General features: G+C 41.7%; 1 protein-coding gene across 1 annotated transcript in view; it reads left to right on the top strand.

Annotated features, from left to right (window-relative positions):
• Positions 1-25,987, top strand: part of RHEB (Ras homolog, mTORC1 binding) — a 42,570-nt gene that overhangs the window by 276 nt on the left and 16,307 nt on the right. Inside the window, exons 2-3 of the mRNA XM_065628357.1 lie at positions 18,946-19,017; positions 25,891-25,958. Of these exons, the coding sequence (XP_065484429.1) occupies positions 18,946-19,017; positions 25,891-25,958 (140 nt within the window). The remainder of the gene's footprint in view (positions 1-18,945; positions 19,018-25,890; positions 25,959-25,987) is intronic.

Genomic DNA, 25,987 nt, shown 5'->3' with positions numbered 1-25,987 from the left:
GAGGCGGGGGTGGGGCGCGTGTGAGGGGCTGACGGGGACGGGCCGTTGGGGCGGAGGTGGCGGCGCCTTCCCCCGGCCCGGGCTCCGCAGCGCCCCGTGAGGGAGCGCGGCCCGGCGGCCCCGCCGCATCGCCCTCCCCCGCGGCAGCAGGTGCAGCGGCGGGGAGGGGAAGGGAAGGGAGGGGAGGGCCGGGCCGCTTCCCGCCGCCGGGAGCGCGCAGCCGCGGCGGGCGGGCGGGCCCCGCCATGGCGGCGCCGCAGAGCGCGGCGGGCCCGGGGCTGCGGGGCCGCCGTGCCCTTAATAGGAAGTTTCACCCCCCGCGGCCGCCGCGCTCCCGGCCGGGCCTTCCCGCAGGGCCGCTCGGGGGAGAGGAGGGCGGCGAGGAGGTCCCTGCCCCGCCGGGGGCCGGCGGTGTGCGGGCGGCTCTCCCCGACGCGCCCGGCTGCCGCCGCTCCTGGGGAAGGGGGGTCCGGGCCGGGGTGCGGTGCGGACCGGGAGCGCTCCGGCCTGCTGGCTCAGGGACGCTGTGCTCGAACTCCCTCCAAACGTGCCCATACGTAGGATTTAGAGCCGATTTTTAAATACCGAGGGGAATCCCGTTGGTCTATTCCCACTTCTGGGTTTTGTTTGTTTGTTTTCCCTCCGTAGAGATGCTCGGCAGCTGCATCCGCAGCGTGGCGTGTCCAGCCGGGTCTGCTCATTAGGGCCGTGGGGTTGTGTTGCCTCCGTGTGTCCTCTGCATAGGACATGCGGCTCTTGCACGGTGCTCCTGGCACCATCCACGCAGGCTCCTCTACGTGGAGGAAATTCCTGGAAGCGTCCAGCACGAGTCCGTCCGAGCGGACAGGGGTTTGTTCTGTAGCTGCCCACACCTGTAATCCTTTCGCCTCCTACCTTCACCGTCTTTGACGGAAAACAGTTTCAGATGTTTCAGTGTTCGGGTTCTTAAAGTAGAGGGGAGTAAGCCGTAGTACAGCTATCCTGATCCATCAAACCTAAAAGCGTAGATCGGTGTGGAAGATAACGTGCGGTTGGAAAAAAGAGATGCTACAGTTAGATACTGTGCTGCTCTAAAAAGGGGTTTTACACTAAAATAGTGGCTAAATCAGTAATCCGTCTTTTGTTGTGCACTCAGCAGAAAGAACGCTTAAAACAAAGCTTTTTTTCTTTTTTTTTTTTCCCCAAGATCATGGAAAGGCTAAACAAACCTTTCTTAGATGTTTTGGATGTAACTGCAGCCACACTTTGAGACGGGGTGATGTAGAAAGGATGCCGAATTTGTCTAGTCCTTGAAAGGAACAGCGAGCAGTGGCTTGATCAGTTTACACAGTGTATTTGACGTCACTTATTGCAGTCTGTTTCACTGTCTGTCCTGTGTTATGTTTTATCTCTTTCTTTGAGCACTGGCAAAACCAAGCAATGGGCAGTATCAGTGGGAAGGAGGAATGCCTGAAATTCTGTTGTTTAGAAGTCTGTGATGGGGACTAGGTGCGCTGTTGAGCTTTGGTCTTTCATCTGTTGACGATGACAAGCAGCAGTCAGAAAATCAGATGATAGTATAGACTCTGTTGGAGAAGAAATAGAAGAACTAGTGTAGTATTGTTAATCTGGTTGGTGATGTTTGAGCAGTAGTACTCATGTGGAAAGGATGAATAAAAAGTTACTTAACATCTATTAAGACCTACTGCTGAACTCTTTCAGATGAAGTTTCCAGGGACTAGTGTGATATTAGGCTTGATGGGACAAGATCGGTTTTATTGGGACAACTGCAAGTTGTAGGAACATAGAATTAAGAGCTGGGGTTGGAAATTGTGGTTTACTGTAGTTTTCCTTTAATTGTCCTTGATAATTCTGTGTTACCCCTTAGGTAAAAATCTTGCATGTTAAAATGGCAAAGTTACTAATCTTAAATATGGGAGCATTAAATCTCTAAGCAAATACTTACATAAAAAGTTCAAGCAGTTGAAGCAGGTCATTGGTGTCTTCCATCTTTTAAAGTTTTTAGAAAAACAGTAAAGTTGAGCTGTAAGATTTAGGTTGGGTCTTCTGCTTATCCAAGTGTAACTCCTAAAGTCTAGGAGGACAGCTACTTAGTTTGGCTTCAGATAAACTTTTGAGTAAGTCTGACTTTGTATCATGATGACAAGAATATTACTTGAACCCTGGGTGAGAAAGGATCTAATCTCTTCATAGGACAAGCTTTTGGGTGGTAGAAAATGCAGAACGTGTGTGGGGAAAATGCAACGTTTGAATAGAGCTGATGTTCATGAAGTGGGGGCAGTAATTTCAAAATCTGAAGGACTGGAAGAAAATGTTTTCTGAATTTCATTTTATAATTAGGGAGCTACATTAGCATTAGCCATTAGCATTAATCTTGACCCTGGAATGAGGCAGGCCAACTCTGGTAGGTTGTAAAATATTTACAGTTTTATGGGTTAGCATAAATGCTTAAGTGATCTGCTCTGTGAAGTTGCATCCTCCCCTCATAATTTCTATGGTGTTTGAGGTGAAGCTAATCAGGAAATGACAAGCTTTTTTTCCCTGTGTCTCTTTCAGTTATGTATTGAAATAACCAGGTTTTGATGACATTTCAAGCAGTGAGCTGTTCCCTACAGTTGATGATTCAACAATTTTGAGGATCATTCAGGTCATGAGCCTGTATAGTAATAGACAGACACGTCCTCCATGGGGATCTGCGAAACTTGTCTGAATCTTCTACTGGCTTCATGCTAATCCCTTGTTTCTTTTATTTACTTCAAATTTTATTGTTATCCCAGTGCTCTTCTCAAAGAGACTAGAAGTTGGGAGTGGTGTTCTGATATGACAGTCTCGGAATAGAAGATTCAGGAGTCTGCTTGTTTGAATACACTCCCTCCATCTTTCAACAGCACCATCAACCCTTCTGTACGTGAAACTAGTGTGTGTGCTGATGGGAGAAATCACGGCGGAAACCTCACAGATTCCCAGGCAGACGTACTTCTGAGATGCAGAGTATTTGCCAGCAACTTCGGGACTTGTTTTTTGGTGAGGAAGGCCAATTATGTGTGGATGTAGCATACAGGTTGTGGCATGACGCTAGACGGAATCACACAAGAATGTCTCCTTTGCGTTTTGCTCAGGCAGAAATTGGTCTAAGTTAAATTCCATGATGTAAGCGTGCTTGTCTCAGTGAGGTTCTGAGTAGAAATCGGGTGGATTTCATCCCCGAATCTGATCATTTCACAATGGGGAGGAACTTGACTTTGATTATTCTTGTTTGATGAATGACCAGAGTGGACCAGTTCCTGGAGATTTGACTCTCAAAAAAACATCTGTCCTGTGCATGATGAAACATAAGATTTAAAAAAATTACTGCCTTCACTAAAAAGAATCTTCATACTAGTGTTTTGGTCACAATTTATTATATCTGAAATGTATTTGGAAATAATGGATTTGCATGGGAATAAATCAAGCAAGACTAAGATTTTTTTTTTCTGAATCTCTTCAGAGTAGCAGCTGCTCTAAAAACCAGCATATAGTTGTCCCAAATGCCTTGTGCTCAGTTTGGTTCTTTTTTGTTTATAGAAGAAATATGTAAATTCAGACCACAAATGCCTGTATCAAAGAAGAGGTTTCTTTAGATCATCTTGTAAAGTAGCTTATTACCGGGATTCTCTTTTATATTGAGCTGATGGATTTCAGATAAGCAGGGAAGTGTTTGGATCAGCTGCTTCAGTCGTAGGTCACAATCTCAGACTGGTTTTGGTTTTGGGTTTGTTTTTTTCTGTTTCTATAACTTATGCTGCTGGTATTACAGATACACTTGCAGAAACTGGAATTGTTTCTGAATTTTACACATTTGGACTGGTGATCTGAGAATGCTCTCCTGGTCAGTTTATAGCTCTGAGAGTGAAATCCACTTAAGTTAGTGGTGACTTACCTATTTTCTTCCCCAGCTAAATAGTACTCGGTGACTTTCAGGTTTTATACACCAGCTTTTTGTGCCGGTGGACAGCAGTCCATACTTCAGGCAGAAGTAGTTGTGCTCTGTGACTGCGGTATGCAGGTAGTAAAAAAACTGGTGGAACAAAATCATATGCCAAGATTAGATTTATATGGAAAGGCTTCCAGGTGGTGGTAGTAAGCCAATAAATGCTTCTCCCCTCTATATTTTGCCTGGAAGCGAGAAAGGCAGGAAAAAAAAGTAAAGCGCTTAATACGTACCTGTAAATAGTAAGAATAATTGTTGAGACAAAATGTGGCTACTGGTTTTGAAGACGCGAGTTGTTTTACTACTAGGAGGTTTGTATTGTAAAATGGAGTTGAGGCTTTGCTTTTCAGTTCTGAGAGATGGCATCTGTTCGCACAGCAGTATTCCACCCCGAGGAGAGATCCCTTTGATATTGGATGGAGGGAAGTGGTAATTTTAGCAGGCAATAAATTGCCTGTTTAAATGTCAAGAGAGAAGGAATGGAGAAATTACTGCTGTCGTGTGCTGTAATTTGGTTTACAGGGCTGGTTGTGTCCGCAATGTTAGAAATCCTGAGATTTAACAGGAAAATTGAGCGGTTCAGGATCCAACCGATATGCAAGGTTAAAATTTTGCCAGGTTCCTAATAAGTACCAAGATGATTTTCATAGCGCTTCCCTCGTCAGGGCTGCGTTCCCTCTGCCTGGGTGCAGCCATGCTGCTGGAAGGAAAGGTTGCGGCTACCAGAGAACCGATGTGAGGCTGGAAATGCCAACTTTAATTGCATTTTGTTGTGACTGACCATGCTGTTCGGCAGTGAAAGTTGCTGCGGTGCATTCGATAACAAGAACGGGAGCACTAGAGGTGGTGTGTTCAGCTGTAATATCAACCCACCGCCAGGTTATTTGAGGACAGCGTTCCAGGATTAACTCTTCAGTTGCCTACTCTGATTGCTTTTAATGGTAACGCTTGCAAGTTTTGCTTTTATATTTGAGTGGTTTGGTATTTGATTACTCAACTCAGAGTTAACATGGAGGGGAGAAACCAAATGAAATGTAGATCCTGTAATTTCGAAGCTATTTAAAGCTGAAGCTCTTCCTTTAGATACACTACACTGCTTTAAGTGAAGGTTCTGAGGAAACCAGCCACCTCTGCGGTATGTGCTGCTGCGGAAATTCAGCATAACCATGCATTTGGGATTAGAAGAGCAGGCTGAAATGTGATGAACCACTGATGGTGATTAACTTCCTGCAGCTCCCCTGAAGGTGACATTCAAGGGCGTATTTTAAAAACTGCTCGACTTAATTGTGCATTCAGCCCAAAATCGAAACAGCTTCTCTGTGGGATGTTCATAATGTACTCAAGCTCTGTGAATCCCGCATGAGTCAAAATTGTTTGGTGTCAGCCCAAATCATCCTAAATCGGAAACCGCAGACATGAAGCACAGTATGGGAAAACATGAAGCTGCCCTTGTCATGGATCTGTCTCCTTAAGGACTTGATAGGTCTCCTTTTGTTTTCCAAGGCCTATATTTGAAGTGAATGCCAAATTTGATGTGGATTTGATAATGTGAGAAACTAAACTGTGCCTCTTGAGATTGAGGGGTGGTTGTTGCTTAAAATGTCTCTTTTCCAATCCTGGTCAGGACATTTGCTTTCCTATACAGGTCTTGCACGCTGGTGGCAGCTATTCTGCAAATGAGGGTATATGGGATGGGGAAAAAGGGAAGAATGTGGAGAAAGTCTAGGTTATATGTTGCCTAGCAGAGCTCTTAACAGGATTTAAGATTACGTTTACCAAGAACACATGAATGTGGCCTGTTAAATATTACATTTCCTTCTTGAGAAATGGGATGTACGGGGGAATTGTTTTTTGGGGAAAAGATGCTTGTATTGAACTTGTAACAAGGAAGTAAACTGAGGCAGTTTTTGAACAGAGTGCCAAAAGAGGCTTTCAGGTACAGCTTTTCTCAAGAGACATCTCTGCCGCTTTCTTTTTTAATCGCCATGTAATGAAGGCAGATGCAAATGAACGACGTAGGGAGAGCTTCCCTTGGCAGAGTCGCCTTCCTGCCCCTGCCCGGGTGCTGGCACAGGCATGCTGGAAGCCTGGGCACCAGCTCAGGGAATTGATTGATTTGAAAAGTAAAGGAACCAGAAGGAAAAGTTTTTGGGAAGGGGCTCAGGAGCATGAGCCGTTTGGAGGAGGTGGAATAGGCTCTTTGCTGCTGTGCAGACTTTGGTTCAGTCAGACCTATTATGAAAAACTACATCTGTATCTTCCCGTGCTGCTCCAGATGAGTGTGAATGCTTTTTCGTAAACTTTCAGCAGTGGGCCTTTTGAACCTGAGTAGTTATCTTGATAGAAAAAAAGATAGCCCTGTAAAGGTGGACTGTGCTTTTCAAGATTTCTCGTTCAAATAACCTGGGTAGTCAAATCTGATCCTTTCATGCAGAATCGAGGAAAAGAAAGATGTTTAACCTGAAGTAAATGTAAACCTTGTCAGGAAGTCTTCAGATTCAGATGATGCTTCAAGCGATATGATCTGGAGTTTTCTGGAAACACTTGGTAGTAAAGATGCTGCAGTGGATCGAAGCCAAAGCTCCAGACTGTGATGTGCAAGGCATTCAGAATCACTGGTTGCCTCCCTACTTTGAAAAGCAACAGAGCCTTTAAATTTGTTTCTACTGGCTTTCAGACTAATCTTCAGTGTTTGCTAAGATACCCTACAAAATACCTGTTGCCTGAAAATACCTGGTTGACTCCTCAACCTGCTTAAGGCTCCTCCTTTAGTTGTAAGTATTTATTGACGCTGCTCGAGTATGATGTTGATTCTCAAATGTTTAGAAGCGCTGGTCGTTCCTCAGTTTACCATCTGCACTTTGCTGCACATGCAAATTTTAAGTATAGTTGTAAGAAGGATGTGGGACAAGACAGTGGTGAAAGAGGTAGTGGTATAAACAGATGATACAAGTTCTCAAAGTGCAAATTTTGGATTGTCAAGCATGATGTGCCAGTCAACATGAAGCTAGGACAAGCAAAGAATAGCTTGTGAGCCTTGGGGACTCCTGCAGAAGGGAAAACTACTTGGAATTTCTTATGGGATTTCTTATGTGGATTGGAGAATTTGATAGAACGTGAGGAGGAAATTTATAGCAGTTTAATTTGGATGAAATCCTTAAGAGTTTGTGGATCATGGCCAAAGATTAATCTTTTAAGGCATAAGACTAAGTGAGTGATTTCTGAAAGCCCTTTAAGGAGCAAAAGACCTTAATGTGTGACACTTGGAAGACCCATTAGGAAAAGCTGTGGTGCTTCTATATTAAATAGATATGAGCCGAAGAAATCATGATTCCCTGAAAGATTATGCTTTAAACAGTGAAGTTTCCTTTTAGCTTTCTTTTTTTGATATTACACTGAAGTCTTAAAGAATGAGTGATTAATACTTCTGGAATAGTTATCGGTATTCTTACGTATTCAAGGTTACAGGAACCAGAACAGCATGCATGACAAATCTTAGCTAGTTATTTGTGTTCTGCGGAGTATTGAGTTAAATGAATTTTAATTTGGAAAAAGAGAGAATACATAAGTGGTCTTCAGTGTGTGGGTGTGAACATGTGCAAGTGTAATATGAAATTAGGATATGAAAGTGTCTCTTGACAACATTGTCTCCTGAGTTAGTGGGATACATCTGTCTGGCTTCAACAGCTTGTCAGATTGTATTGCCAAAACTTCATTCAATATGTATGACCTCCGTTCAAGGTACTCTTCTATATGCTAAAGAGTTAGGATGCATAATATGCAGGAATACTCCATTAAATCTGTCCTACAAATTGTCAAAGCAATCAAGCACTTGACACTAATGCAGTAAAGTGTATTTTGCTTTAAGGCTTGGCCCTTCATTAGTAATGAATTTTTTGTTCTAAAATCTGTTCCAGAATTAGCATTTTGAATTGGAACTGGAAGTTTTTGCTGTGAAACGTGCATATAAACAAGCACCATGTTTCTTAGTTTGCTGCAGTATCTTCTGAATGGCTTTTCTGGAAATGTCTTTTTCTAATAGATGTTCTGCTTCATCTGTATGGCCTGGCACTGATGAATAAGTCCTAAAGAAAGGTGTCAGTTGTGCTATTTTAACTTCTTTCACGTGTAGAGGGAAAGGTGGTCAGAATTCTTTATAAACCTTTTGTCGGTTGCTAAACTTAAAAAAATGTTGAAATTCAAGTTAAACCAAGTTTTTTCTGAGAGAAGAAGACTAAGAAATTGCCTGAAAGTTTCAAAATCATGTTCTTTATAGAGAGCGTATCAAGGAGTCTTATGAGACTTAAACTGTTTTTCTGCTTGTCCTTCTTCAACTGCAAAATATCTTTTATCCTTCAGGGTGGTGGTAGGACAGAGGAAGAGTTAAAGTGAAGTTACTAGAAATGTTTCAATGAATAATAGCTTGTTGAAATTTCTTCTAGATAAGTATCTTAGATGGTGTTGCTAAGCCTGATGTCAAGTTGTGCTTTTGTCACAACCAACCACTATGAACAAGTTAATGATAGTACAAAAAAAAAAATATGATGCCTTCTCTCTTTGCATTTTCAGGCAAAAAGACTGATCTTAAAAAGCCATTATCTCATATACAATTTATAGCTAATGATGAGGCTGTAGGATATATGTTTATTGTTTTCTGCAAGTGGTTGTATGAACATCCTGTTATTTTGACATACGGCTGCTTATGTGAACGTGGGCTGTATGTCCCAGAGGTTGAAAAGGTTTAATGGTGGAGCTTGGGGAGGAGAGAATAGGATGGTATGACAAGGGGTGTATGGACCCAAGTTTTAAGGGCAGCTTATTGTGGAGAAAATTGGGCCGTGCCTCTCCTGTTCCTACAGCATGGAAGTGTGGAAACCAAAAATGAAGATATGGGTTGTTTCCCAATCAGCAAGGCTGTGGAAGTAAGCAACTCCTGAGAGTCTTTGCTGTACTTATGGCAAATCTTGACTTATTTGCATGTCAGTTAACATTTTGTCCACAATGAGCTGGATTAAATGTGATCTATCTGGATAATAACAGAGTAATAATCACTATTGCACTTTTCAAATTTTGTGTGTATGTTGATACACAAAGACTTACATAGCAGACAAATACAATGCACTGCTCTGTCTTTTGAAGGTCAGCCTGAAGTTTAGTTGCCTTAAACTGTAGCTTGATACTCAACTCCATGTCCAGGTTGTGTTGGAAGGTGCAGAATCCAGCTTCTCTTGGCAAGTGCTTCCTCAGGTGCTGGAGCTGCACTGGCTGGAACATACTTTGCTTGTGAAAGACAGGCTAAAAAGAAAAATAGTTTACTGTCAGATTGCAAGTGTTTTATCTCCCTGGGCTATTTTCAAGTGGTTGGGATGGTAGGGTGTTGGTGGTGTGTGGTTTTTTTGTGTGTGTGTTTGGTTGGTTTTGTTTGTTTTGGTGTTGTGGGGTTTGTTTTGGTTTGTTTTTCCAGTGCTTTTTGTTGTTGTTCTTCCTTGCAAGTGTCAGAGTTCTGATTGTGACCTTTCTGTACCATATAGTATTAAAATGGAGAATAAAAACATGTGATTCCTACCCCAAAACTCTTAATGCGGAGTACCTTATAAGCCAACAAGTGGGTACACACTGGGTAGGAAGGTAAGCAAGCCAGCTGACTGTAATGACAGGCAAGAACTTTACAGTATGCTGTCGCAAACAAGGGTTACCTGTTCTGTCTTCTGTGCCCTATGGCAAAATCAACTACGTCAGGTCATATCTGACAGATCTTTGGCTCAAATTCCCTTAAAATTTCCCAAGGCTGGGGGCTCTAACGGTTCTTCTGGTACTCTGCGTAGTGTTATCCTTACCCCAGAGTATTTTTTTTTTTATGGGTGTCTTATCCACATCTGTCATGCTGTGGTTTTGGTATGTTGTTACTTTGAACCTTCCTTACTGTTAACAGCCTGTCTTCTGTATTTGGGAGCTACTCTGTTTTGTTAATTGGGTGTGTAAATGAAGAGGATCAGAGTTAGTGGGGAGGGGTTAATGACTAACTCCAGCTGTATGAAGTGCTGTGATATGAAGATGGCATTTAACAGGAACCTTGATTAATAGAGGGGAGGAACTTCGCATTTTACACAGAAGGAACACAGAAGATGCCTATGAAGTTAATTCAAAGGAGATCTAGAATTGAATTTGAGGAGAGAAAACAGTAACTTACCAAAAGTTGATCTGAGTCTGATGCGGGGAGACAGTTTTTGTAGAGGAATGTACAGTTCAGGCATGCTGTTTGTGTTGGCATGAGCATATATAGATCCACAGCAGCCTTCTGCTAGCACAGGAGGATTAAAGTGGTGAAGGCTCAACTATCTCAGTGTCTACCTATGCATTTGTTGACAAAAGTGTGATGGAGTCAACCACGTCCTGCTCCACTGGTAGGAGTGAGAGTCAACACTAATCTTTATCCCTAAAAACCATCTTTTTCTGGTTTGTGCTAAGAGACATTGGTATTGTCAGGGGTGGTAGCAAAGTTCCTGATGCTTCATGCAGCTTTGGGACCTTCTACCAGTGCAGGTCAGAGCAGGTGAGCAGTGCTGTGTGCCGCTGTTGGATGCCCATGGCAGCATGCTTTCCGTGAATGTCAGGGTTTGGCTGCCACGTGCATCGCTGGCATTTGTTGACGTTGGGTTCATCAGACTTTGGACCATCAGTGGGGACATGAAGAGCCTCTTACATGGACTGAGTACTTCATAGTCAAGCATACTGCCGTAGGCTGAAGCTGCCCTTTGTTGCTAAGATCTTCTAGTTATTATTATGCAGATATATATACACACACACATACACACATATTTAATATGTTGTAAAAGTAGCCTGCCTTTGTTGGGACAAATCAGTAGTATCTTTAGGTTTTGCTGCAGGTTGGTGAAGAGCTCCGTGGACCTCCCCTCAGAGTAAGGATGAAATTTCTTAGCTATAGCTGCTGGATATGTGTCGCATTGTTTTCTTGTGTGATGTTACCAAGAGAGGAGGGGATTACTATCTTGTCAGGATTTAATCAGATACTTCTGTCATTCTACAATAAGAAGTAGAGAAATACATCTCTTAATATTGTTCTTGCAGTTCCAAGAAGACCCTTGAGGCCCTGTATGATATGCGTTTCAGTAGTACTGCCAAGAGGGTCCATTCCTCACCGTTTCAGCTACATTTCTAACAGTTTACTTGGTGTTACAATACACTCACAATCAAGCTCCTAGACTTGCATTTTTAAAATGACACCAGGAAAAATTCACTGATCTTTTCAAAGACTTATCCCAGTGCTTGGGGGTGGTAAGTAATGATAAGGTGTGTTGGCATCAGTGAACGCTGTGGTTCCAGTCCTCAAAAAGATCCTTAGGGAGGACCTGTGACCTGTATTTTGGTGAAACAGCACTGATCTGTTGAAGGACTTAAGGTCTTTTGTCTTGGTAAGGGTTCTGTGCTATTAAAGCTTTCTCTGTTATTGGTGTAGATCAGGTGATCTAAAAATGTGAGATTTGCAGTGGAAGGAAGGAAAGAGTTTATCCTGTTTTCTAATAGAAATGTGAAGTTTGAAATCCTAATTTGTACCTGAATGCTGCTTTACCAGGTGGTCAGTAGTAGCGTGTGACTTAATGTGACTGATGCTGTCAACTTCAGCCAGTTGTGTAGAACTGAAAAAAAAGGAAAATGATGGCTGCAAACCCCCCTTAAACCTTCACAGCTTCTTTATGCCCCATGGTGTGTGTAGAGTGGAGTTTTTCGGCTTCTGCCATTAAATTCAACTGCAAGTGCAGTTACGGCAGCGTCTGTGCGGCGGGTGGAGAGCTGGTGTGGGGAAGTGCAGTTGGAAAGATCTGCTTCTCAAAGAAGTGATAAAACCTGCTAGTCCTGATGTTTATTGGCTTGCAGAAAAGTAATTGAGGTTGTAAACCCCAGTAATCTTTAGTGCCAGGGAGAAACAGACTGGAAGTTGGGAGTTCATTCCCTTGTGTTGAAACTAAAACCTTGAAGATGGAAAAGGGGAATGCATGGAATGTATTAAAGCAAGAGATGCACATTTTTATTTCTAATAACATAACATTAAAAAATTGATTTCATGATGAAACAATGACAGTTCCTGAAAGTATCTTTCAAAGACATTTTGTATTGTATGTAGCTGATGATCCAAGGAAAGGTCAGGTTCATTCAGACACCTAATTAGCTGCTTGATGTGTGTTCATGGAGAGAGAGGACTTGGCTTCCACCCAGCAGTACAAGTTGAATTTTGCCTCTTTGGGGGAAAATCAGTACGAAGTTCAGGCTCTTTTCCTCTGTGTCATAAACTGAAACATTAGGGTCTGATCCTTAAGCTTAATAAGGTTCCCTTTAGAAATGCAGTGTATCAAGTTGTACTGCCTTAGTTTAGGAATAGACTTGCTAATTACGCTAGCAGCACATGCCCAATAAGTGGAATTGCTTTTGAATTTCTGCCACCACCTGAGATATTTTAGGCATGGGGTTGTGGGGAGGGAGGTGGGAAGGTGCCGCAGGGATACCCAGTTTCTGCAAGAAGTTTGAAGAGAATCTGAGCGCATCCTGGTTGACTGTATTGGGTGTGAATGTCTGAATTTCCTTTGTAGTTAGGAGAGCCCAGGATGTGGTTCCTCTGACCTGGTTAAAGTATCCTGGATGCAGCCACCTATGCATGTATACCATACCCAGGACTTTTCTGGGTATTTTAGGCTTCGTACGAGCTCTTCCATTTTTGAAACTGATAGTAAACACATGGAATTAAAATTGGTTTACCTCCTTAAAAGGGAAATATCAGGCAAACTGTGGCACTCTGCATTTCTGCCAGCAAGGGTAGCAATCAAAGGTAACTGAGCTGTGCACTGAAATAACTAGAACATTTCTTCTGACAATCCTTTGCTGTGGTTGCTGACTTAAATGGAGACAAAGCGGACACCTGGAAGTGACAACTAAGCTGTTGCAGCAAAACAGGAATTTTTCTGTACATATTTGCCTGGACACCTAATATGTTGTGACAAAGTGCAAGTGAACATTGAGGGGTGAGCACTGCAGCAGGATGGAGCAAGCTTGCTGTTACATATGAGGGAATAAAGCACTTGCTCTTTGCTTTTCTTCCAGAAAAGATGATCTAAATAGCATTATTAGGACTTGGGTTGTGTTTTGAAGGCTCTTTGTAGCCAACCTGCAAATACACTTGTGAGTTTGACTAGCTGCTTTGAAATCTGAAGAAAATCAAGGAAGTCAGATGACTTCCGAAATGACAGCCTCTCGGATTTCGTCTGGCTTGCAGAGGAATACCTTTGATAAACCTCAAGAAGATTGTGCAATACGTGTGTCCTTTTCTCGCTGCAGGCTGTGTTCTTGGTGTTACAGACTGTCATGTGAACCTCCTTTTTAACAACAGGAGTGGTTCTTGCTACAATTCCTTAGACTGTCAAATGTATTTCCTTACATCCTAATATGAAGATAGATCAGGAGAAGGCTGGGAACAGTTGTAGCAATGGGATAGAGTGCCATAAAAATTGAAAAAGAGCTTGTGTTGTCCTGAAATGCTGATCTGCTCTTTGGTTTGTCATGAAGGTCTCATCTGTTCTTGAGGTCCCTCACTACTTTACCAAAAGGTATCTCACTGAGGTCCTCAGACTTTGGCTCTTACAGGATTGTAAGGGCAGATCCGTTAGTCTGTCATTTGGAAAGCTCAGTCAGCACTTTGAGAGACTAATGCCACCACTCTTCGGTTGCAGATCGAGCATGAGTATCATACGAGCAAGTGCAGCAATTGAGCTCTGTGTTGGTGAGAGTTTTCTGTGTTAAACATAAAAAAAAATTTAATCCTGGTATCATAATGTTGATGTCACAAGGAAATCACCACAAAATAAGTAAAACTGTGTCTCAGTGTAGATGTTCATAAGTGATAATTCCTTATGATTATAAGTCTATTAGTAGATTTAAGTTTCATCTGAGTAAAACACAAGCTGCTCATTGTATCACTGTCTCCAGAGGTTTAGAAACAGAATTTTTTATCGGCCCAAATGTATCATTTTGATAGTCATTAGAATGATTCACTGAGCTACATAGCAATGGTCAGCAAAATAGCAACTATAGTACATAGCCATAATTAGTACCTGGGGGGAAAAATGTTAATTAACCATGGAAAGTTGCTAATGATGAAGCCTGAGATGGATGATGAGCTAGTGATGGGTTCTGAGATCATCTGCTATCTTGTGAAAAGATTTTTGTCAAAGACTGATGCTGTAATTCCATTTGCTACCCAGTTAAAAAACCTCCATCTGCTCCAGGAAGTTGTTCTGCCCCATTCTGTGCTCTGAGGGCAAATAGATAATCTGCACTGTGGGAATGCTGGTGTCTCTGTTTTGTGCATCTTGGTATTCTGAATTAAAGAAGATAACGATCCCAACATTCCAGTTAAATTGAGTGTAACTTTTAGTATGAAAACTTCCTATCTGAAGCATAGTAAGTTGGGCATAGCTGCGTGTGATACGTTGAAAGCTGGGTATGCATTAAGTCTTATTTAATCTGACTGGCAGCATCTTGAACCCTTTTGTGACAAAACCTAAGCTACATTGTTCTGTAGGTAAGGTCTATGTAGAGACTAACTTAAGTAAGATGCTAGGCTTGTCGTTGGAGTGGATTATTTCCAGCCAGCTGTTGTTTAATGATTAATCCAAGTACATAAGCAGGCATTTCAATGGGAAAAGGTGAGTTAAAGAAACTGTGCATCTAAAATTCTAACAGAATGGAGAATTGCAACTCTTCAGTAGCTGTCATTCTTGACCCTGTCAAACTGTTTACTGATTGCTTGTGCAGATGATTTCGAGCATTGAGAAATCCTTCCTGTTGAGATAAACTGCCCGCCGGTGCCAGTGGCCGTCACGGCGGAGATGCCACGTTAGTGGCAGCTGCGGAGCCGGGCTTGCACAATGCCTTGCTTGTGGAGCTGGTGTTGGACCTGCTCGCTGGCCCTTGCATCATTTCTCCCTCCTGAGCTTGGGGGAATGTCATCTGGGCTTTCCCTCTGCCTGGAGAATGAAGGATGTGAGGGGGTCGGCAGGCAGGTGGTGGGTGCCCAAGAGACGATGTGGCCTCTTTGTGGGGGACACCCGTTCTTTATGAACCCACCCATGCTCGGTTACTCATGTTCTTGGTAAACTGCCTAGTGTTGTAAAACTTGAATTTTTAAGGCTAGATTAAATACCACAGCTCTTGTCAAGGCAAAACAATTGCCAAATGGAGTTTTTAGTCATCCTTTTGCTTCTTGGACAATTGCAATGGCATTTGAAACTGATGTGCTGTGACTGTACTAGTCAGTGTTTATGGGACATTCAGCTTTATGTAGCGAGTGTTCTCTTGTATGAACAGAAATATGACAGCTTTATTTTTTGAAATGGCTTTCTGTCTGGAAACCTGTTCCTTTTCTGTTTTGACAGTACAAAACTCTTTTCTTTACCACTCCCACATCATATGATAAATAACAAATTGTGTATGCAAATAACTCTGGATAGTTCTAGACAACTTCAGTTGAGCTTTGGCCATCTGAGACTTGTATTCTAAACCCTTGTAAAACACATTGCTCCCAGCGCTTACCTTCTGTCTTGTTCCTCCAGGGAGTGGGAGAGTCAGCAAACTTGGAGCATTTTGCTTACAACTCCTCTGCCACAGAGAGTAGTATCTGGTGCTTTGAGTTACCATAGCAAGTACAGCTGGAGGAGTCATCCTGTTGCCCTGCCCCAGTGTTGCCCTTATGTGATTCATTTAGTTATTCCTAATAATTTTAAGCTCTCTGATTCTGAACAGAGTCAAAAGGTTAAACCATAATCTTCTCCAGTAAGATTTTGCAAGTGCTTTTTCATCTTAAAATCACAGGTCTCCATCAATTTAGTGAACCACTTCCAGCAGACTTTGCCTTGCTTTTGCCTTGCTTTTGCTTCTCCTTTTGGTCTCAACAAATGTTTGTTTTCCTAAAACTTGAGGACAGTGGAGATGCTAAAAGTACCGGCACGGAGAATGCTACGAGGAAAAGCTTAGCAAACTAAAAACCATTTGGTGTCTGTTCTGAATGAGAACACATTAGAGCTGAGCCTTTTTTGAGGTGTGCACTCTTGAGTGATCAATTAATCAAGTCTTTGCTGCTGAAATCAGGCTCTTGTCGTTTTAGGCTGAAGTGTGCTAGTGGTGTCTGCACATCGTGACTGCGGTGCTCCAAGTTAGCACGTCAGTAAATGCAACTGGGTGCAGTTCTTGGCCCCTGCTTTGTGGGTGTCATGTTTCTGTTGTAAATGCAAATGTTGCCTGATCTTTCTGGAGAAAGAGGAGATAGAACTAAATTGTCAACTTTGTTTTCCTCTCCACGAGTGTGGGTCAAAGGCCTGGAATCAAACCTGTGTGACAAAGTTCAAGCCGAGCTGTTTACAGTCTCCTGCATGAGACAAGGCAGGGAGGTGTTAATAACTCGGGTTTAAAATTTCTCTTGTCCCCTTTGGAAGCTGTGGTTTAGTGCACTTAACCTGAGGGGGTAGGTGGCTGGATCCAAGGCTGGAGAGCTTCCCGTGGCTCATCTGGGACAGCCAGTGACCTCTGCTGAGCACAAACACATGCTTACTGGAACGCTCCTCATAAAGCTTGGAGGAATTTGGGAGGAGAGTGTTGGAATACTGGTTTGGTCTGTATCTGTTTCCTCCTCTTTCACTGTTAGGAGGAAAGCAGTAATTAATACAGCTGGATGCTAAATGCTGCATTTTCTGTTGGCTCCACTTCTTTCTAGTATTCAGTTTCCAGATTTAACACAGACGGTAGCAGTCGAGTCTTTCAGTTAATCTTACTTCTTAGGAGGAAAAACGTTCAGTGATGATCTGTGCTTAACTTAGCTCCTCTTATCTTGAATATGTAAGAGCCTAATATAGGAATAGTTAACTGGTTTAAAGTTGAGTGCTTAATGTGCTGGTATTGGCAAAGAATTTGGAAGCATGAACGTGGGTAGCAACTTCATAAGGTTATAGCTGAAGAAGAAATAGGTCGAAAGTTCATTCGTTCTCTAGGTGGTGTCCAAAATACACAGTTTCAGAAAGCTGTGAAGATGTGTAGCCCCAGTTCCAAGTCTGTCCTTATTAGGATGATTTTAGATGTTCATGGTTGCTCCCTGCGCCGCCCCCCCCCTCCTTTCTGGAGCAGCAGTTTGAAGTACAATTTTCTGTAAACTCATGCACAGTGAGTGATGCCTGTAGTTGCACTGTTACATGTATCAGAAAAAGGTAACTAAGAACTTAATTTGAGAAAAGACCCCTCTTAAAAGGTGGCGTGCTGGGGTTTTTCACATTGTATCTTGAATAAACTGGCATGATTGATAAGAGACAGCAAAGGGATAAGCATGGCGGAGCTGGGCAGTGATGTTAAAATAAAGCGGTGAGTTGGTAAAGGTTACGGCTTTTGGAAAATCCCCAAACGATGGTGCTTGTGTAACATTTTCATCATTCCTCCTGGACAAGTCAATCCTGGAAGTGTTGCAGTTAATGAAGGAATTGACTGGACATGTAATTACAAATATTAATCCGAATTTCCCTTGCATAATGTTCATCTCTGTACTTTGTCTGACTTGCGATTTTTTTTTTTAGAATGTCTTTAACAAAATGACTTGCTAAGCATGCTGATAATATTAGTAAAAAATCAAATGTGAACAGGTCAAGAGCCTTGTATGATGAAGCAAGAATGGAGAGGTTGGAAGTGGAAGACTGTTTTTTACTATCTTCTGAAGGAATGCTGAGGAAATAACTTTCTACAGTGAAGTATAAACATAGCATAGTCTAAGCACTGCAGATGGGCACTCTTTATCCAAAGCAATTAATTCTTGAAAATAGTTTTGCTACAAACTAGTTCATCTACAACATTGGCTACTACGATGTCATTGAAAGGCTTCCACTGAATAGGTTGGTTTTGTGTCTAAATTTTAACTTGAGGTTCTATTTTGTTTGTGCTTGTTGCCAATGAGAAGAATATAAAGCAGCATGAAGAATCTGCTCATGTCCAAAAGCAGCTAATGCACTTGGCAATCTTCGTAAGAGTGTATTTGTCCAGTAAACATAATGTAATAGGATCTAGTGGATTCCCAAATGTAGAAGATGTGCTGTAATGGAAATAGTGTTAAGACCTTCAGTAACGCTTTGAAAAGTCTTCAGCTGCAGAGCTTTAAAGGTGCTTTTTATGGTCAATGTATGTGATTCGTTTGTACCATTTCGTAAAATCTTCCAAGACTAAATTAGTTTTCATTTTCTCAATCTGCTACTAAGTGCAACGTTTTGCATTGCTCTTTATTGGAAGGTGTACAATCAGATCAGCATAGCTGAAACTGGGGACGTTGTCTGTAAAAGTAGCAGTCAGATGGCTTTAAAAAAAAATCCAATGATGCCTCTTCAATCAATGTGCTTAAAAGACATTAACAGGGTTAATAAAGAGGAGAGTACATTGGTCTGAGGAATTTTGAGATCATCCTTTTGTTGTGGGAAACACGTCCAGTCTCCTAGTCAAACCCAGTTTGGCTAATTCCATCCAAGTTCCTAGTTTTCTGTACAATGACTGAAATTATTTCTAGTTTTCTATGCTTCTCAATAGAAAAACCTTCCAAGTATGACAGTTTGTTAAATTTAGTTTTATGAAGATTGGACACTGCAACTTTTAGATTTGTTTTAAACTGGAGGAGACACTTAAATTATGCTGTGTTTAAAACAAAAGCAGAACACGTGCCGAGTAGCTCTTGCACTACTTTTTATATGTTCAGGAGACGCAGTTACTAGGAATAGGCACTTCAGTTTAAAAATAGGTCAGTTGTCGTGCATAGATATTTCAGTGAACCATACAAAGCTCATATTGGCTCTTATACAAACATTAGTGTATCTACTAGTAAGTGTGAAGTGGTAACAGCCGGAAGACTTGTTTTCAATACAAATCATCTTTTCCTTGCTTTACAGGAAAATCTTCACTGACGATTCAGTTTGTGGAAGGACAGTTTGTTGATTCATATGATCCAACCATAGAGAACAGTAAGTAACTGACAAGCTGTTCTTCTGTACCTAACTAACTTTTATCAGAAGCCATTGTGGTTATACATACTACTCATGTGGGCGTTTACATATTACCATTAAAGCTGATTAATTAACTGTTAAGTTTTATTAATCTTTTAAACAATGCTTACCAAGCTTATGGTATTGCAGCGTGGAAATCACTGTGCATTTCTCTGAACAGCTAAACTCTTAACACTAAATGAAGGAAAACCTAATCAGTCTGGCTAAAATACATCTCCTTCTTGCATTATATGTATGTTGTTGGACATCTGCTTCCCCTAATACGGTTGGGGCATTTCAAATTGAGTATGTCATACCTATATGAAAATGTGCCGCTATATACAATTATGGCAAAGTCTCAAATGTCTCATGTGGTCAGTATATCCAGATGAACACAAAGCCAGCAGCACCAGCCAGGAGCAAATGACAGTAGACATGGTAGACATGCTGGGGCCACGATAACATGATAGTTTTTAAAATTTCTCTTTGCCAGCTGCTTGCTAACAAGCCTGGTACACAATCGGCTTGCTGCAAATACTGCATAACTGACTTCTCAAGTGCCTTTTTTTCTCTTAACAGTTTTTTTAACATTAGTGCCTTTGTAAATAGCGGGTAAGTAAAGATACTAATACTAAAAATGCTGCCAAGAGCAGTAAGTCACTTGGGAGGTGAGTTACCCTGTATTCCTTACAATCCCTCCACCTCTTTCTGAGCTAGCAGTGGTCATAAAGTGCTTGAGCAACTGTGGTACTAGGCTGAGTAACTCGATTGTATTTGCTCACTTTAATCATGTGGCAAATAAAACTTTGATTTCATGATTGTAACCCTGGACGTCTTGTGTTGTAATGACTTGTGAAATTCACCGGTAGTGCATTTTTACGGTTTTGAACCCGTGCAGTAGGATGTTAAGCCTGTGTGATATTCTGGAAGTTTGGATGAAGTAGTCAGCAGAACAGGGTTTCTTTTGGATGTATATGGTAATAATTACAAATCAGTAGCTATCAAGATATTCTACTCAGGATTATTTCTTAAAACTAAAATTCAAACGCTACTTTTTGAAGAAGCTCTACGTTTGCTTTAGCAAGTTAGGATGGATAATTTGCCCCTTGACCTGAACGACCTGTATTTATATTATACATACAGATGTCATTAATATTTACACTTTTCATCATCCCTTTTTACTTTGTTAGAATTATAAATAAGATTTGTTTTGAATTAAAGCTGCTAACAAAATATTGGGGATTAAGTTTCTGCATTCAAAATCGTAATATCGATTGGCACGGGTTATTTTTACCGTGCTACGTAAATGCAAATTATTTAAAGTAATCTTTTTAAAAGTTTTATGCAGGTATATGGGAATGAGTAAAACTTGAGGGACATGGCGTCAACATCTCTCCAAAATACTGAATCTTTATCTTGGTTTGGGATTTTGACACCTTGGTACAGGTTGGCTTGTTTCATCCTTTACAAGGTCTTGTCGTCCACAGAAACCTTTTGTCTGTAACTGTAGTTGTGTATCTCACACTGGCAACATTTCTTAACTATTCGAAAATACAGTCTGGATGAATTCCACGTTTATTTGGCTCCTGTAGTTTGTGCCGCTTGCTTGATCTGAACTCTAAACATTGAGCAAGTCATGGCCATGAAAACTTTGGATGGGGGCATCTCGAAAAGGCTTAACTTTTCACTTGATTTCTTACTTGTTCAGAAAACAAAGAGCATTATTCATCTGGTGAAAAACCATGTGATCTGTGGCATGGCTAGATGAATTTACTTTCTGAAAGGTAGAAAACTGAAGGGCCCTTCTTGCATCAGAACACATTGCTGGGAAGTACAGATTGAAAACATAAAAGATGTGCATAGAGATTCAAGACAGCAGAAAGTCTGTCCCATCCTTAAGGCCCGATAAAGAAGATGTTTTAAAAATGCTTCTGTGGAGAATGGAAGAGATAACACTTTCAAATTTACCACTAAAATGTAAAATATATTACAGGCATCTTTTAAAAAAAGAAAGACACATGAAGCTAGTTTTGATGGGATTAGTATAAAATCATTCTTTTGATTTAAGTTCTTGATCTTTTTAAAGTGCTTTTTCTGAATATAAATCTTTGATCAATCTAGTCTTTTAATGCTCCCAGCTGTATGTTTCTGATTCCGTGCAGGGTCATAAGACACAAAGTACACGATCAACCCTCTTACTGTTTTCCTAGCTTGCAGTTTCAAATCTGGTTGACCATGCTGGCAGAAGGGGTTGAGAAGTCCATGTTCTTATCCTAGGGGCGGCGTTGGAGAGTGTTGCATTTTTCCAGTGCTTTATAGCAGGTTATAAAACCTTTTCAGTTTTGTCTAGTGATTGGGTCTACTTCAGTGTCACAAAACTTGGAAATGAAAAAAATACAGGCTAAAGAATAGTCTGGCCTGTGTGATTGCTATTTTGTCTCCAGAAAACTGTTACTGATAACTTATCACAGTATTTCTACCAGCATGGATGAAAGGGTAGAAAGTTGCAGTACTGCTGGTAGCTTAATGTTTATGTTTTTTTGTCTTCAAATAATAAAACTTGCACAAAAAATTGAGTCTAAATTGTATAGAAGGCAAGCTATAGTTAAGCTCTTAAAGGAACAAGTTGCACAGAATATAAGCCTTGAGTGACAGGAATAAGATCTATTCTTCTAGTAGTTTCATTTTGCCAGTATAAAAAATTTCTGCCTTCTTCAGAAGTGGTAAAGGGAAAATAAGCTGCGTCAGATTTCACTTAAGAGTGTCAACTTTAACAAATACTTCACTGCAGCATTTTCCTTTGCTTACTTTACATTATAACCAGAAAAGTTAGTTAATTAAGTTAACAAGCATGTTGAATTCAGGTGTTGCTACTAAACTTGTGCATCAGGAAGAGTAACTTGTAGCATTTTGCAGCAGCAGAGGCGAGAATTAATTGCTCAGCAAAATAGGTTTTTCCCTTTCTGAATGTCCCAAAAGGAGTGACACCACGATGGGTGGCTGTTCTGAGACAGGCAGGTTGAGGAACTAGTGGAATGATCACTCGTGGGAGTGCTGGAAAGAGAGGGAAGATCCTTGTGGAGCAGGAGCGTGTGCCCAGGGCAGTGGTGGAGTCACCATCCCTGGAGGGGTTTAAAAGACGTGTAGATGAGGTTCTTAGGAACATGGTTTAGTGCTAGAGTTAGGTTAATTGTTGGACTTGATGACCTTGAGGGTCTCTTCCAACTGAATGATTCTATGAGGGTGTCCATGTGGACACTGAGCTGGATTGGGCTATGAAGGCAGATTAGCTAAGACCAGAACAATTTAAAACTCAAAAATTTTACTGGAATAAATCTAGAATCTTAATTTATAACTCCAAGCAGATAGGTCAGAAGGATTAGTTAATAAAGATGTGTGGGTAACTTCAGCCACCCCCATCTTTGCAGGGATGTCTTTGCTTATTAATTCAGTGATTTTTGTGTTGCAGGAAAGCTGACTTGACTGCCCAAGTCTCAAACATGTTTCCTTCAGCTCCTCTGAGGTCTGTCTGGCTGCTTTCTCTTGCAGTTTCGGAGAGGCTGCAAGCACTGTGCTGCAGCTCTGTCTTTGCCCCTGAACAGGCTCAGTAACTCCCTAAGGGGAGGAACAGTCTTTCCCCAAGGGCTTCCTACCTCCATCCCTTGGGTTTTTTTAAATGCACCTGTGAGTTAGAAGCTTATTAGAAAGGGCGAGGGAGCTGGAGGAACCCTTGTAGTTGTGGAGGAGATACTTATATAGGTTTAGATGGGTCCACTAGAAGTATCTCTAAGGTTCAGCTCTTCTGTGCACATCATGGCAGCTGCCCTGGAAGGGTGAAATACGCTGCTTCCCAGGAGCTGCTGCTGGGCAGCCTTCCCAAGGGGTGGAAATGAGGCTTCTGAGAGAAATTAAATACAGCTCTGTTGCATTGCACATCTCAGTGTTGTAAAAGATGTCCTGGCAGATTAGTGATGGGCATTGACTTTACAGTGAGGACAAGTAGAACGGGATGCGGAAGGTAGTAACTGAGGAACCCTTGCAAGGTGGTTGTATTTGGCTCTATGGGGCTAATGGCACACCACTGCTGTACCTTTACTCAGTAGCACTATTGACCTAAAAGCCTGCATTCGTAGCCTGGTGCTATTTTTTTTATCATATTGGCTTGTTTTCACAGCAGTTGTCATTTGAGTTGCATATGCAAATTATTTAATTCATCTTAGTCTAACTGAAATATACTCGCATCTGAGCTATAGCAGCACTTAGGGCTGCACTTTCCATGTAATTTTCCCAGAACTTTCTCTGAGGGCAAAGTGGCTTTAGTTTCTTTGCAAGGCAGCAGCTGACTGCTGCACCCTCAGCTATACACTTATATCTGTTGGGTGCTATGCTGTTCGCTGCAGCACCAAATTCTGCAATTTTCAGCAGTGCATTAAAACTAGGAACAGTTGTAGGTGAAGGTGAGGATTGCAGCTTTCTTCCTATAGCCACACTTGGGTTGTATTACAAGCCATAAGCGTGTCCTGTTCTGAGATCTGTGTGCCTCATGGAGCTAAAACCGGCCGTACCCATGGCCTTACCCCACACCCCTGCTTCAGCTCATGAGCCGTGCTTTGCAGATGCTCAAATTATAACTAGTACTGCAGAGATTGTCCAGCTCTGCCGAAATCTGTCCTTGGCACGTCAAGAAGAGCCACACCGTGCTGTGATCGTATTATCGGTTGGTTGTCTTGCTCCTGGGCGCAGCAGAAGACGACATGTCCCACCATAGGAGGTGATGGAATTAGAAGCGAAGACTACTTCTGGATCGAGGGGACTTGTGGATCGCTAATCACATTTAATACAGCTGCAGCTTTTCCCAAGATGAAATTCTTACTGGGAGTATTTTTTAAAAGCTTCAGCAAAGATATGGGAGTCATTAACTATGACTGCATCAAAGCAGATTTGTGTTCACAGTGGGCTGTTTGAGCGCTACAAGCCTCTGCACTGAAGTACCAGTTCTCCTCACCCAGTCTGCGGTGACTCCTCCAGTTTCCCTTCCCCTTGCTCTGTCACGCTCTGCTTCCACTGCCGATGGTGATGATGTCTCTGGGTCTATTCTCAGCTTCTAGAATAGTCTGAAAAAGCTGCCATCTGTCTCTCTTTAAATATTAACTTCGTGAGGCTCTTGAAGCTACTGTGATTGCAGAGTGCTTTTATTGTGTATGTGAAGTGTCAAGAGACTAGAGACTTACTTTTAATATACCTGTTAATGCAGTCCCTCTCCAAATGAGTCCATTTTCCCTCCGGCTTGCAGTGGTGATATTGTATATAGCAATGCAGCACGTTAACATCCGTTCAAGCAAACGATTGCTTCTGTCCCCACCCCAGTGTTCAGCCAAGGCAAAAAGCTGTTGTGGATTCTTGCTTCGTAACACTAAAATTTTATGCAGCAATAACAACAGCATCCAGCCGGCGATTTGAGAGCAGCTTGCATGCGCGAGTGTTAAAGCGGCTTTCTTGGGAACAGACAGGCTATGGTAGGAGCTCTCTGAGGCTCCATTTCAAATTGCACTTGTCTGTGTTATAATGGAAACTGTAGGTATGTTTTACTCTGTTTATTTAGACACTCTGCATTACTTTGGCTTTGCTGTTTGAATTGCTCCTTTTTTTTTTTTTTTTAAAGAGTGCTTTGATTCACTAGGTGGGTTGAAACCTCCAGTTTCAGATATTTCAGCCCACTTACTCAAGATAATACTCGCATTGTGGAGACTTGACAGGGCAACAAACATTGTCGGGGAGGAGGAAGGTTGGTGAACTTCGGCTCCTACGAGACCCCGTATGAAGCCCAGAGGGTGTAGGCAGGAGACTGTACAGCGGGATCGAGAACATTCAACTCTGCAGCTTCGGGAAGCTGTTAGACAATTCAGAGTATGATGAACAGGTCACTGCAGTGTTTGCTGTTTCCCTGCTCATCAGTGCAATGAAAGATGCAACTTCTTAGGACTCTTATTGTTTGGGAAAACCACCTCAACCAGAAGACAACACAGACTTATTATGTCAGTACTGTCCAGTAATTGTGTCTTGAGCCAAAGTGAGGCTCTGGAGCCAGGTTTGTGTGCTCTCATTAGTACATGAAGTGCTTGGTAGTACATTATTCCTACAAAGGCTGTGACGCTGTTTGCTTTTGCAGTTGCATAATACAAACACTGAGTAAGATTCCTCAGCTCACGGTGCGTTGGCATTTCATGAATCTGAGGAAGAGAAGCAATTTTCGTTGTGTTCAGGGACTGAATGTCCTTCCTGACTGAGGACTAGATAGGCTGGGAGCAACTGTAAGCTTCTAGCTAAACTCTCATTATATAGGTTTGGTATATTTGTAAGTTAGGCTGTGTGTGGTTCAGGCCCTGAAGAATTTTTTTTTTTTTAATCCAGATCACTCATGCTATTTACATTTAGGAAACTGATTTTGCTGAAGTGCTTGGAAACTGAGGAAAATATCCTATAATAAGTTCAAAGTTAGCTTTGATGCTAATTGTATTTAAGCGTCTTGTGTTACCACAAGTTCCAGTTGCCTGGAAGTCTCTCAGAAGCACATGTAAAAACTTTTTACTCTCTCAAGTAAGTAAAGAAGAAACAGCTGAATCCAATGTGAGAATCTTCCAAAATTTGAAATTTTATAATAAATTTCTGAGTTTCATTATCTTCAGTACGCTCATTTAGATTACAGCCACCTGATCTAGCCTTTTACTGATCCTTTAAAGCCTAAAACTAAAGTTATTTTTTGTAGTGCCTTGGCTGATGATGGCATAGATGAATGAGTTCCAATGCCTTCCTTGTGTGTAGTTCTGACATGTTATTTCTTGTTTCTTGTAGCATTTACAAAACTGATCACAGTAAATGGCCAAGAATATCATCTTCAGCTGGTTGACACTGCTGGCCAAGTAAGTTATCTTTCTTTCTTTGAATCTTT

The sequence above is a fragment of the Caloenas nicobarica genome, chromosome 2, assembly GCF_036013445.1.
Source record: "Caloenas nicobarica isolate bCalNic1 chromosome 2, bCalNic1.hap1, whole genome shotgun sequence".
Classification (NCBI taxonomy): Eukaryota; Metazoa; Chordata; class Aves; order Columbiformes; family Columbidae; genus Caloenas; species Caloenas nicobarica.
This window is presented reverse-complemented; position numbering and strand designations above follow the sequence as displayed.